Source organism: Ammodytes marinus (genome assembly GCF_949987685.1).
Source record: "Ammodytes marinus genome assembly, chromosome: 11".
Taxonomy (NCBI): Eukaryota; Metazoa; Chordata; class Actinopteri; order Uranoscopiformes; family Ammodytidae; genus Ammodytes; species Ammodytes marinus.
The window spans coordinates 7171073-7185331 of NC_137215.1; the positions used below are offsets into that span (position 1 = coordinate 7171073).

The window sequence follows — 14259 nt, forward strand, 5'->3', positions numbered from 1 at the left end:
TAATATCATCCACATGAGCCGTTTGATGAACTTGTAGAACGTCAGATCTTTTCTGTGCAGTTGATTTAACACCTGTAGACATCACACAACAGCAGGAATGATATGTTTGTTTCAGGGGCCTGTGTGTAATTGTATACAGTAGCTACTCCATAAATTATTGAAATCTCCTGACAAGGTGACCGGATCTGTCATGATCTCAAGATAATGAATGTATATACTGTGTTTGGCATCGGGAAAGCTATTACCCACTAGCTCCAAGTTGAATAGTACAATCACATACAGTTGCTCCATGTAGCTATACGTTTGCACAAAAGTCTGTATTCTCTAAGTTGGAAAAATAATGTGTTTTGGGTAATGAGATTTTGCTTGCAATGGTCTCTCCTTCTGGAAAAATAGATCCCTCTGTAATAACATTAAGCACCTAAAATGTACTTAATGTCTTTTCCTTTACCTTTCTTCTTCTAGGCGAGTTACGGGGGTCAGCAGTACGGGCCAAACAGTCAGTTCCCACCGCAGCAGGGCCAGTACCCTCCATCCAACCCCTCCAGGCCTCTGTCGTCTCCCAACTACCCCGGGCAGAGGATGCCAGGGCAGCCGGGCCAAGGACAGTACCCACCTGGCATGCCCATGGGCCAGTACTATAAGGTCTGTTAAGCCACACCATTCATTATAATTTATTTGGGGGGGGGGGGGGGGGGTTGGAGCATTTCTCAATATGCACTGTGAAAAAAACAGGGACACACAGATGACTATTCGGCACTACACGGTGTACACCTGGTGCTATAGTTAACATTCACGATATTATTTGAGTAACTTATTTTTTGCTTATATGTTGCTCAGGATCCAGTTTGTTTATTGCTTATAAGTTTTAGTTTGTATTATTTTAACATGTTAAACTAATTGACTTATTTTTTTTTAAATTACCTAATCAAATTATAATTGTTCTTTTTTTTTCTTTACAGCAAGAGCCCTTCAATGGGCAGAGTACCAACTTCCCCGGAGGTGGATACTCCTACGGCCAAGGCAATGGGGTAGGTTTTCCAGCAAGACCTTTGTGCTATATTTGAACCAAGGCAAGGCATTCGCTGTACATGTAAACGAGTTCTACAGATGTTTTATAGTATTGCTCTTTCCTGCTTCTTTACAGCCTCCCAGGCCCGGTAACTACCCCCACTCCCCGGTCCCTGGAAATCCCACGCCCCCCATGACGCCAGGCAGTGGTATCCCTCCGTACCTGTCGCCAAACCCGGACGTGAAGCCCCCGTTTCCACCCGACATGAAACCAAATATGACAGCACTTCCGCCCCCTCCGAGTGAGTAGCCGCAGCACTTCTGAAAACAACTTCATATAAAAATCATATCAAATATTTAAAAATCTTAACCCATTATATGAGTTTTCCCAGTGTTAGACTAAGCCTTTCCTCTTCCCTCCCAGCTAACCCCAATGAGGAGCTGCGGCTGACGTTCCCTGTGCGGGATGGAGTGGTGCTGGAGCCGTTCCGCTTGGAGCACAACCTGGCTGTCAGTAACCACGTCTTCCACCTCAGACCCTCCGTCCACCAGACACTCATGTGGAGGTAGGACCACAGCCAAAGCCGCCTCTTCCATTATATTTCGCAAATTCTTTTACTCCAACAAACCTATGTTTTTTTATCATACAATTCACAAGTGTAATGTGTGTGTAACTGTAATATCAAATATTGTTGCTTTAATTAATTTTGACCCAATATAAATGCTTAAACTATGGAAAATAAGCATTACATTACACATTTTTCAGGTCTGAGTTGACACCCTGTCCTCTGCTATTGTTTTATTCTTGTTCCAGTAAAGGATTGATGTTGTTTGAATGCTATTGCAAACAGCAGACTGATTCTCTTGTCCTGCCCATCCCATTAGGTCAGACCTGGAGCTGCAGTTTAAATGCTACCACCATGAAGACAGGCAGATGAACACCAACTGGCCCGCCTCCGTCCAGGTCAGCGTCAACGCCACGCCCCTCACCATCGAGAGGGGGGACAACAAGACCTCCCACAAGCCCTTGCACCTGAAGCACGTGTGTGTGCCTGGGAGGAACACCATCCAGATCACAGTCACCGCCTGCTGTTGTGTGAGTACATACAAATAGGATACAGTACAGTAATGTAATTATCTTGTTCAAACCACCAACGGACGGAAAGTGTCCTAGTAATACTAGAGTACAGTAATAGCTGCCATATCAGTATTTTACCCATTCACAAGCATTTATATAGAAACTTTAAGATCAATTGATATATTGTCCGTGACATGTATGTATACCGTCACTGTCTATGCTTCAAATTATACTGTGATATCAATTTGACACCATACCATACGGTACAGCCTTTACAATACAGTAGAGAGTTGTAATTATTTCATTCAACATAGAGATCAGCTGGCATGATTACCACATAGATGATTTCCCTTTGTATATGCCTTGTGCTTGATATACAATGTGTTTGATTAAGTGTTTGTTTCCATGTTGTTGCTTTGCAGTCCCACCTGTTTGTGCTGCAGCTGGTCCACCGGCCATCTGTGCGCTCCGTCCTCCAGGGGCTTCTAAAGAAGAGACTCCTTCCTGCAGAACACTGCATCACCAAGGGTACGGCTCATTCTATCTCTCACTGTTGCTAATATGCATAAGCACATCTTAATTACACGAGCCCACACCTGTTTTTCCTTATGGTTTTGCCTTTAGAATAAGTCTTTTGCATCTGTTCACAAAGTAGGATCTTTCCTCTGAAACGCTTGAGGGTTTTTTGTGCCCCCCACAGAGCCTTCAAGGCAGCGCTGCCTGGAAAGCCCTAACCCTTAACCCTAACCCTTAAACAGCCGTGCCTTTAAGGCTCCGTTGGGGGCACAAAACATCAAACACCCTCTGAAATGCTTTGTCTTATTTATTTATTTTTTATTTTTTATTTTTTATTTTCTTATTTTTTTTTAGTTAAGAGGAACTTCAGCAGTGTGGTGGCTTCGGCGGGCAACACCACTCTCAACGGGGAAGACGGCATAGAGCAGACGGCCATTAAAGTGTCGCTGAAATGTCCCATCACCTTCCGACGCATCCAGCTACCCGCACGGGGGCACGACTGCAAACATGTCCAGGTTAGTAAGGATTTTAAAGAGGTGGCGGTTAAACTTTTATAGTAATTGAAAAACGTTGTCCCAATGTCACTGTGAAATGGGAAGAAGGTTATTCAAAGGGAATGATCAAAGGACTGTTTTTTCTCCACAGTGCTTTGACCTGGAGTCCTACCTGCAGCTCAACTGTGAGAGGGGGACATGGAGGTGTCCTGTGTGCAAGTAAGTGACAAGTTGTTTGTGTAAATACAGTATGGGATCACTAATAAGGAACGCTTCAAATTGATAATATATCTAATGTTTTTTTCTTTTCTCTTTTCAGTAAAACAGCATTATTAGAAGGTCTGGAAGTGGACCAGTACATGTGGGGAATCCTCAATGCCATCCAAAAGTAAGTTTCTTCTCTCATGCTAACTTTGAGTCCATTGTATTGTCTCTTTTTAGTAGGGTTTTGAGGGTTTAACATTTAGTTGAAAAATTAAAAATATCATTTTTAATACAAACATATAGAAACATCATTTGACATATAAAAATACTCCAAAGAGAGAATTGTCATACATGTCTTGTATCACAGATAATTCCACCATATACATTTCTCTCATACAGTATAAACTTAATGGATATAAAAAAATATATATATATATATAATCAAATAATGAATACAATAATAAACATTGTCTCCCCTTTCAACAGCTCTGAGTTTGAGGAGGTGACTATAGACCCTACGTGTAGCTGGCGGCCTGTCCCCATTAAGTCTGATCTGCACATCAAAGAGGACCCTGACGGACCAATAGCCAAGCGCTTCAAGACCATGAGTCCCAGTCAGATGACCATGCCCAATGTGATGGAGATGATCGCCCAGCTAGGCCCCGGCCCTGGCCCTGGCCCGGGTCCCAGCCCTTACCCCCCACACCCCAGCCAACACGGCAGTGGCAACGGGGGAGAATTCCATGGAGGAGGTAAATGTAAATGCCAGCTGTGTAGTTGAAGCTGTACTACGTAATTATGTTAAAGGAATTTGTGGTCTCTTTATTGATTGATCCGCCATGTCTAAATAATTCGCCGAATATTTATCCAAAGCATGTTTTTTTTTTGTCCCTAGTAATACATTTACAAGTTAAAAAATTGTACATACTACAGCTTTAAATAACAGGGTAGTCAGCCCATTTATTTGAGAAGGGAGCTGTTTTCACATTTTAGATTTTTAGAACTACTGATGTGTCCCCAGTGCAAAGAACAAAGAAACAGCCCCAAGGAGAGTTTCATGCTGAACCTGTTAAAATGTTGTAAGCTCATTGCTTTGATAACACTGAAAAAAAAATGGTATATTGTGTGTATATTAGTGTATATACTCTAGCGTTATGTAACCACTTTGAAAAGCTAACTTTTTTGCATCAGTATGGATTCATGAAACAAGTCAGCAAAGCCAAACTGCAGTTCGCCTCTGGACTAAAATCATCATCATATACTTTATTTAAACTTAGGAGTCATTGAGGGGGACCATTATTTTCAATGGCGCAGAATGTACACAGAACATTTTTACACAGAAGAATTTCACATACATTACAGTTCATAGGCAATCAAAATGAATATAAAACAACATAAAGCAATTCAGATAAAACAGGTACACGTTGATGACGGTCGATTGTTGATTAAGGATTTTTAAATGTCCAAGAGGAATGAGATTTACTTATTTTAGTATATGACGTAATAGTTTCCATGATTGCGATGCACTTACACAAATGGGAGTCTATCCTTGATTGGTTCTAGAGCGATGGGGAACCTGAAGAAATCAATATGTTTGTTCTTTTGTCCTTCAAGGCAACAGTTACCACAGAGAAGTGAACTTTGACTTCCCTCATGGGAACCTCTCTGGTGGTGGAGTAGAGAGGGGGGGAGGAGGAGGAGGAGGCCCCCCTATGAGTGACTTCATCCACGGCCCTCAGCTCTCACACCCCCCTGACGGACCTGGTGGTCTACTGTCCCAGGACAAGCCCCTCAGCCACGGCATGAGTGATGCAGTAAGTAGGGTCCACTTAAAGAGTTGCTTGCTTTCCCATGCCATTGTTACTGATATAGCACGTCAATGACAACAACATATCAGTAGACTGTCTATTTTAGTCTGGCTTTAAAGCCTCTAAATACATGGTCAAAAAGAGTAAACATGGATATATGATATCAAAGTTGAGTGTCTCAATAAACTTTTACCAAAATCTGATTGAAAAGAAATCTTCAGAAATATTATAAAACTTAGTTAAAAAAAACTAGACTGTCTAGAGTCTAGATTGTTTGACAGGACGGTGTTTTCATAGATCGTTCGGGCAGCTTGATAATTTCTTTATCAAAGTTAAATGACAATATCTTTTTCAAATGACATAGTTAGAAGGATTTTGGGTTCACAGGGGCTTTAGGTTTGTGTGTCTCTTAATTTATCTACAGCTGCTGAGTTATCCTGTCCTGCAGTACGTTTTATCATGTAGAAAATAAATCTCCAGACAATCTGTGTCAAACTGACATAGGAGCCTCTGATTTGTTATCTGAACAAGGTGCATCCTGTGCCTCCAGCCAGCATGTGTGCTCAGTCATGCTCACATGCTCATGTCACCGTATAATGTTGCAGCTGTACGTGTGTCTGCTGGTCACAGCTTTCCATTTTAAGAAGGCCTGTTCCATATTATTCACGCTGGAACTCATTGCGTTTTTTCCTCTTTTCTTTCCTCCCACGCACCCCCCCCCCCCCCCCCCCCCCGCACTTAACACTCTCTCTTTCTCTCTGGCTGTCTCTCTAACTAAATCTTCCTCTAAATGTTTCACTCTCTCCGTCTCCCTCTCTTTCTCTCTCTGTCTCTCTCTCTGTCTCTCTCTGTCTCTCTCTCTCTCTCTCTGGCTTTCTGCCTGCAGATGTCCCATCCCGATCAGTCCCATAGCTCCATGCAGCAGATCTTGCATGTGTCTCCCCACCACGGCAGCCACCCAGGGCCTTTACATCACAGTGGCCACCCATCACAGCCGCCTCGCCAGCAGCAGCATCCCCAGCAGCAGCATCCCCAGCAGCAGCATCCTCAGCAGCAGCATCCTCAGCAGCAGCAGCAGCCCAGGCCCAACAGTCACCCACACAGCGAACTGAACTTTAACCCCTCGCCCATGGGTCCGGGAGCCCAGGATATGCCCGAACCCTCCCTGGATGTAAGTGTGCCCCCGCTATGGGACACCATGAAGCTTTGTTCTAACAGCTAAAGCCTCATTTCAACTGAATGGTGCGGTTCGGTTCGGTATCATTTCTGTGTGAGAGTTAAACCTTGATGTGTAGTCACCTGAGCAAGCCCAGACCTAGGGTTACCGTGCTCTGCCAAACCGTGCCTTACCGAACCCAACTGTACTGCTCAGTGCAGCTGCTCTCACCTCTTTTGCTCTCGTTTGTGTTTGACTCTCAAATTGCTTCTGTACGTGCATGATTCAAAGTTGTCCAGCATTCATTCATTCATTGTCTCTTATCTGCCTTCCTTTTTCATCCACAGCTGCTTCCAGAGCTGGCGAACCCAGACGAGTTACTGTCATACCTGGACCCTCCCGACCTTCCCGCCAACAGCAACGACGACCTTCTCTCCCTGTTTGAGAACAACTAAAGCCCACCCCCCCCTCACAGAGCCTTCTGCTGCACCCAGAGGAGCCGCCACGTGTTTGACTGTCCGTCCACAGGCACTTGACCGACCTCCTGTTGTTGACACTTGGAGCGGCTTCCTATGCTCACGCACGCACACACATACACAGTCTTTTCCCCGACAGACAATGTGTGGCATAGGAGCACGGCTTGAAAGAAAAAAAAACATGGAGGCACACCTGCTTGGGAACTCCAAAAGGGATAGAGAGAGCAGGAACGCCGCTCATCCCCACCCGGCCGGCACTCCCCCCTTTTTTCTTTTCCTCGTGTAAAAGATTCCACGCACCAGTTCCAACCGCCTGACTCGGAAAAAAACACACCATTTACAGCCATGTTGGCGGGCACTAAAAGTGATATTATATATATAAACATATATGATATGTGTGTGACTATTCAACTGAAAACTGTGCAGCTATAATCATCATGTGTAAGACAACACAGAGAGAGAGACAGAAAAAAGTGTTGTAGCTTTGTTTTTGTTTTTTTGTTTGTTTTTTTTTCTTTTGTGAAAAATACATTGTCTCGTGAGAGTGTTTTTATCCTATTTGAAATGTGTTCTTCCAAAACGTTGGCACATGCCATGCCCTTTGACCCCCAGACTTATCAGTGTGTGTGTGTGTGTGCGTGTGTGTGCGTGTGCGTGTATGCACGTGTGTGTGTGTGTGTGTATGTGTATGATTGCATGTGTGTGTGCGCTGAATAACTGGAACTGAATCGGAGCACTGAAAGGACAAGCTTATATGTCCTCCAGTGTCAGCAAAGGAAGTGAGTGCACAATGTGCAATGCAGTATGTGAGTGAGTGAGTGAATGTGTGTGTATATACCTACGCGTGTGCTTGTTTACGGTCCTCTTTCGTTTGCCTGAGAGCGTATGTGTGAAAGACAGGGGAAGGGATAGTTTGGAGACAGAGGAGGGAAGAAAAATATTGAATGGAAGAAAGATAAAAAACAATCCACTTGTAAGAGCTCTCTCGCTGGTTCTTCTCCTGCCAGTCTGCGGTTTTGCTCTCTTGTATTTATTGTAATGTTTTCGCTCTTCCTCATCAAATTCAGCACCATTTTTGTTTTCGCAAGTGCATGTGTGCCAATGGCTCCTGTCGTCTTTCTGTCCAGCCTAAACGTGCTTGATCAAATACCTTTTCTCTTGTCTTCTTTATATTTATTATTTTATTTCAACCTTCATCAGTTTTTTTTTGATTATTGTCGTCCTTTTTTTTATGAGTTTTTTTTTCTTCTTCTTTGTCCCACCTCGAAATGAATCAGATACACATCACCAAAGTTGTCCTATGCTTTTTGTAAGGGGTCAGGCCGTGGATATAACAGTTAGTATGTCGGTGTAAGAGCGGGATTTCGTCATCCTACAGACGTCTACAGAAGTTTTTAAATCACTGTATTTTATAGAAGCGCCTGTGTGATTGTACTGATCTTTTTCCTTTTTTGTCGTTTTGTTACTGTTGAACTGCATCTTTTTGGGAAAGAGAAAAAACACATCGTGCATGATCCAACAGTGTTTCCACAGCTGTTGTATATACCCATTTGTGAATACTTTGTGATTGAACAGTACTCTACCCTATCTATTACTGGCAACTACACGGTACTGTATGTCTGTCAAGGACTACACACAAACACACTCACAAAATCCCTTATAATCAGTCCAATATAGTAACAAATTCATCCAAAATGCACTCTCACTGGCCTTGTATTGAGTTCCTGTGTATTGTGTACAGTTTACCCATAACCTTTTGACAATGCATCAGTGAAAAGGAATATTTGAGTAGCTCAGAAGGCAGGTCTTTTTTTTTTAGTTTTTACCCCCTTTTTTTTTTTTTTACATATAAAAATCAGTTTTAATGAGCTTTTGAGTTTATCCTGCCTAAAAGATTGTCAATGCAGCTAAGAGGTCCAAATTTCTCCCCCAAAAAGGATTTGTTTAATGTTATTGGAACCTCCTCCTTCCTCTTTATTTAAAGTGAGAATGTGCCGAATGTCCTACGAATTGTTTCCCGTCCTGAGAATGAGCTTTTGATAACCATACTTAGCAAGAAAATGTGTGTACATGATTTGTGTTTTTTTTTTTTTCATCACATTTCGATATTTTTTCGAGGTTTTAAGTTATTTTTGTCCCGTGTTTTTATGACTGTTCCCATTTGGTTTACACAGTTTTTTATGCAGTACAGTTTGAATTGAAAATTTACTGTATGTCATTGGATAGAACTTTCCCCCTGTTTCAATAATTTGAAGAACCAAATATGGCTTTACTGAGTTTGAGAATTGATCAGATCACCTGCATGTAACACAGTTGAAGGATCAGATGTTCGTTATTGTTTGTTTATATGTTTGTTGAAGACAATGCACTGCCGCATTGGGATGTTCTATTTCCCTACACATTGTGTAACTGTAAACCTTTCACAAAATCACATCGAGTAACGTGAGCGACACAAATTGTACTGTCTGATTGCAGACAACGGAAATTGAGTTAAGGATTTAAAAAGAGAATGCAATTAATATTGTAAAATGGATTTTTTTTGGGGGGACGTAAGGGATACGTGTACATAATGTAAATGACAAATAGAGACACGTTAACAGAAATGTATTCATTTTCTCCAGGGGGAGTGTGCATAGTGTATTTAGAATTTGTAAAGCTTCCATCCTCCTGTCAGACATTGAATTTGGCAAAAACGAGTCTGTGTTTGATTGCGTCTGTGCAGACCTCTCTAACCACACCTGTTCATTTATGTAAAATACTTTATGTACCCCAACCACGTGGGGTTTCCAAGAAAAAAAGACATTTTCCTTTGTGTAATATTAAACTTCTGTGTATTTCTCTATTACCTGTGTACTTTATAAAGGTGCTACAAAATTATTAAAGCATTTTAAGGTATAATTGGGACTTGGAGACACTGAGCTTTCGAGTGGCTCTAGACAGAGTTGTTTCCGAATTTGCAGTTTGTAAAAATAAATTTATCAAATTTATAATTTTTATGCAATTTGGCAAAATATGCTACATAAGGTACAATCTGAAGTGATTGGCACGACAAGTGGCAGTTGTCTCTTTGGTTTTGTACATCCATTGTACAATCATTTCATATTCGAAAAATGGTCGGAAAAACATTGTGATTTTTAGTCTTGCAAATCTGTATGTAGTTAGATGACGTGACATCCTAATATTTATCTAATAAATATGTATTCAGATGAAACACAGTTAATGGCCTCTGTGTCTTTTGACATACAAAGTGCAACCAGCATGTATTAAATCATTACATATTCCACACAATTTATATATACTGTAGTAGGCTATATATATACACATGAAAAAATACTTATTTTTTTGGTGCACTATTTATATTATAGCGACAATACTAAATGTTAGAGTTATAGGCTGGATATAGTAGAGAATAAGCAACACAGGCTTTTTCTCACTTCGGTCTTTTCAACTTGTCACAGTAGGAAAACCACTGGTGTTAATATTACAAATGAACAATGGCTTGGATCTATTCAGCTGCTTCGGTTTCAGGGTCAAGATTCAAGGTGTTAATTTGTCACATGCACAACAATTACAGCAGCAGTCAGTCATTGGCAATGAAGTTCTTAGGCCTCAGGCTCCTCTCAACTATGCAATATAGAAGCAGAAAGAAAAACCAAGTGAAGAGTGCCACCTGAGACACAAATAAACACAAAAGTAGTGCAAGGACACAGCCATTATTAATGCTGGCATCATTAACATTTAATAATAACACCTGTGCTCTTCCAGCTATGGCAGGTCGAAGTGTCTGCTGTGTAAAAGGCCTAATTCGCCACTTTAATAATAAGCTCATTTATAATAGTAAAAAAGGCACAACCTACCTTTTAAGTTAACGTTTAAAAGAGCAACATGGCCTACCATGTAGTTTTTCTATATCCTGCTTTTTCTTATCCTGTGAGCTGGAATTAATACTAGAGAAAATGTAGTGCAAGATCCAAGAAGTGTTACATTTTCCAGTCAAAGCATAAGCTTACATAGCCTACTCTATCTTTTTCTAAATCTGTTCCGTGTAGGCTACCTGGGATCACAATAATGCTCAAGTTTACTTTTGTTTACATTTGTTGCAACAACTTGTGATGATCAGTAATAATGAAATAGAGTTAACATGCTGATATTTATCAACACACTCCTCGATGTGGGCTATACAGTATAGGCCGAAATAGTTTACCTGAACACCAATCATGAATGCTGTAAGGTTACCAGAGCCCTTTGGAGCAAATACGTCTTTTTTTCTTAAACCTTATTTGTTCAGTTCAGTAAGTAGTTTAAAGGAGGAAAACATTGCATAATTGAAACTTGAAAGGTGAATATGACAGAAAAGAGCACCATCAAATTAAAAGATTTTGTCATCCCAATAGGCCCTTTGGATGTTTATAAAAGCTGAATGTAGGAAATGTTTCAATAAATAGCTGATTCATCTTCTCCCCACCATCATTTAATTAGTATAGTGTTTGTATATATACAACTTATCACATGAACAATAATATTCAAGGTTATTAGAAGGCACAATCTTAATGAAATAAAGTAGGCCACGGAATTGTTCAGCGGTCTAGGATTCTTGGCTAAAGTCCTCTCTTCAAGAAAACAGATTTTAGTTATTTGCAATTCTTCAATATTTTATCAAAACAGTTGAAGTTTGGCCTAAAGTTTCAATATTGTTTTGGAAATAGCCTAGAGAAAAATCCCCAAGTGTTTCAACAACATTTCCAGAACAGGGACTGCCTGGGTGGAGTTTTCTTCTGTTGTCATGGGGATGGTTTAATCACCCAAGTAGCTATAAATGTCGTAAAAAGTGGTAAGCGAATATAGGCTTAAATGTTGACCCATGATGTCAACACACTGATAAACTCCTTGACAACGGTTGGAAAGTGGACCTTGTACCATTTCTTTATACAATGTTACCATGGCCTTGTATGAGTTTTTTTTTTTTTTTTTTTTTTTTTGTCAAGGCAGATACAGTTGTTGTCCCGGAAATTTCCGCGTGGCGTCGCTGTTCTGTTTCGATGCTGCGGTTACGTGTGACGTCATATGTAAACACTACCCGAGCGCCCATGGCCCTCGGCTCCTCTCCAGAGTTTCAGAGATGCTACAGATTAAAAACCGCCTGAGATACAGCTCGCCGGCCATTGCCGCAGCGAGGCTGTTTTCCTCTGGTCCCGCCAAGAACCCGGTGGTGTTCCTGTGCCTCGAAGCCGACAATGAGCCTCTTGGAAGAATAGTCATTGAGGTAGCATCAAGCTAGCTAGCGTTAGCTTCTCCCTAAGACCTTGGTCTCTCACGTCACCTGCAGCATGTCTCACACACACCCACACACTATTCAAATATATGCACAGTCAAGATAAGGGAAGTGCATTTGCTTGTTGTAAACATTAATTCGTGAATTTGAATGTGACCTGTATTATCTTGCAGCTGAATGCAGATGTAGTGCCAAAGACTGCAGGTATGTTGCTGCTCAATATCAACAGTTGACTTTATTTGAATCACTATTTATAGAAGTATAGCCTTTTTGAATGGGCTATTCACTGAAAGGGTGCTCATTTCACAGAGAACTTCAAAGCACTGTGCACTGGGGAACATGGCTTTGGATACAAGGGATCCGTCTTCCACAGGGTCATTCCTGAGTTCATGTGTCAGGTGAGATTTGACAATCAAATATGGACGTGTGTGTGTGTGTATAATGAGCTTTGCCATATTGCTTCATCTTGCTCTCTTCTTTTCCATCGCAGGGGGGAGATTTCACCAACCACAACGGCACGGGAGGGAAATCTATATTTGGGAAAACGTTCAAAGATGAAAACTTCAAATTAAAACACACAGGACCAGGTAAACATCTCAAGCAGACTACACCTCTGTTGTGAGGACAAGAAACAATTGTAATTGTCCCATCCATGATGCAGATCATCACTTCATCCATCTTTAATAATATTTTTCTTATTGCTAATTTGATGGTTGTTTAGTGCATCTTTGTTCAGCAGGCTCTTGCATAATGCTGAAACACTTAGCTGATTCATTGAATAGCAGATAAACAATTCTTAAATTAAACAAGTTTGATTTACATTTGAAGTTGTTTATCAAGCAGAAATTCCAGATAATCCCTGGATACAGTGTCTCAAATATGAGGATTTTGACATCAAACATCTATTTTCTGGCATTTTTGAAGACTAAATTATACTAGTCAAATGAATCAAGAAGGAAAATAATCATATTATGACACATGCATCACTTTCCTGGCTTCACACAGCAGTGCAATTTGCCAGGTTTCTGTCTGTATCGTCATACTGCTACATCTCCACTAGGTGGCAGTGCCTAATGTTTTTCTATAGCACTAAAACCAGGTCCTGAAAAGCATTTTGCAATCCCCAGGTGAATGACCTACTTTTTATTGAGGCAAAACACACTCAAATATAACAACTCACGTTCTTGAATACAACCTCATCCCCTGTACTGATTATTCCATCATGCTTCATTTTAAAAGTGTTGCATAATCCCAGTTTTGCATCTGTTTGAGAAGAGAGAAACAGGCCTGCGCCCAACACAGCTGTTGACTTGTGTCATGCTTTTGTTTTCGCTTGAGTTCAAATGTTCCAAATCAGGTCAAGATCTTGTTGACTGTATCGTATTTTAATTTGATTAGCTTGTTGCCGTTTCCGTCACTACAGGAACACTTTCAATGGCAAACTCAGGGCCAAACACCAACGGCTCCCAGTTCTTCATCTCCGTAACCAAAACAGAATGGTAAGTTCTTAAAAAATATATATATAGTTATATACTTATTTTTTACAGGTTTTTGAATCAGTCTTACCTCCAACCAACCAAATCTAATCACATTCAAATGAGCTTTATTGGCATGACAATATTAAAACAGTGTTGCCAAAGCATTCGGGATCATAGCTAGTGAGAACAAGTATGCTTATAGACAAGTATACACATCATCTCTTACCTCTAACTGTAGTCTCTCTTCTTGTATCTCTTGGTGAAAGGCTGGATGGTAAACACGTGGTGTTCGGGCAGGTGAAGGAAGGTATGGACGTGGTCACCAAGATGGAGGCCTTTGGTTTGCACGACGGCGGTGTCCTCAAGAGCATTGTCATCACTGACTGCGGGGAGATCAAGTGAACACCTAAGATCATACCTGGACTCAGTATATGCAACAATTTAGTATTCACTTTACTTTTCATCCTATATTCAGGATCCTTTCAAGTTGCCATTGCCACAAGTGTGTTCTTCCCTAAAATCTGATTATTTTACTGTTATTTTATGATGTTAAAAAGATCTATAGATGTATTATTCCATGCTCAAAATCAGGCATGAAATGTTTATATTGTGTGTGTTTTTTTTCTCACAAATAATACTACTAATGGGAACTCGGAGGAGTTGCACTGAATTTTGCACTTAATTGTTCCAAGATATATTGCTTTTCTAAGTTTTACCTCAACACCAACTACTTTGTGTACAAGATGCAATGCTATGAAAAAATGTT

General features: G+C 40.8%; 2 protein-coding genes across 4 annotated transcripts in view; both read left to right on the top strand.

The window, feature by feature from the left end:
• The window catches only part of zmiz1a (zinc finger, MIZ-type containing 1a), a 121365-nt gene extending 111433 nt beyond the window's left edge, over nt 1-9932 (top strand). For both annotated transcript variants that reach the window (XM_080036294.1, XM_080036295.1), the window contains 13 exons: nt 466-645; nt 963-1031; nt 1148-1313; nt 1436-1577; nt 1897-2107; nt 2512-2617; nt 2960-3120; nt 3251-3318; nt 3419-3487; nt 3790-4055; nt 4918-5117; nt 5998-6282; nt 6615-9932. In XM_080036294.1, coding sequence (XP_079892420.1) covers nt 466-645; nt 963-1031; nt 1148-1313; nt 1436-1577; nt 1897-2107; nt 2512-2617; nt 2960-3120; nt 3251-3318; nt 3419-3487; nt 3790-4055; nt 4918-5117; nt 5998-6282; nt 6615-6722 — 2031 coding nt within the window. In that variant the 3' untranslated portion in view covers nt 6723-9932. The remainder of the gene's footprint in view (nt 1-465; nt 646-962; nt 1032-1147; nt 1314-1435; nt 1578-1896; nt 2108-2511; nt 2618-2959; nt 3121-3250; nt 3319-3418; nt 3488-3789; nt 4056-4917; nt 5118-5997; nt 6283-6614) is intronic.
• Nucleotides 9933-11860: 1928 nt separating this feature from the next.
• On the top strand, nt 11861-14234 carry ppifa (peptidylprolyl isomerase Fa). 2 transcript variants are annotated; one of them, XM_080036299.1, is made up of 6 exons: nt 11861-12006; nt 12189-12219; nt 12325-12413; nt 12506-12602; nt 13439-13514; nt 13760-14234. In XM_080036299.1, the coding sequence occupies exons 1-6, from the start codon at nt 11863-11865 to the stop codon at nt 13893-13895; spliced, it is 573 nt and encodes a 190-aa protein (XP_079892425.1). In that variant the 5' UTR covers nt 11861-11862; the 3' UTR covers nt 13896-14234. The 2 variants fall into 2 exon arrangements, with proteins under 2 accessions (XP_079892425.1, XP_079892426.1); XM_080036300.1 differs by having other exon boundaries at nt 13414-13514; nt 13760-13899.
• Nucleotides 14235-14259: the final 25 nt, after the last annotated feature.

Excerpts from the sequence above, each read along its gene's own strand:
- ppifa (XM_080036299.1), top strand. The coding sequence starts at position 11,863 with ATGCTACAGATTAAAAACCGCCTGAGATACAGCTCGCCGGCCATTGCC. Across the intron at positions 12,007-12,188 it reads TTGGAAGAATAGTCATTGAG|CTGAATGCAGATGTAGTGCC; the intron begins GTAGCATCAAGC and ends ATTATCTTGCAG. Across the intron at positions 12,603-13,438 it reads ATTAAAACACACAGGACCAG|GAACACTTTCAATGGCAAAC; the intron begins GTAAACATCTCA and ends CCGTCACTACAG.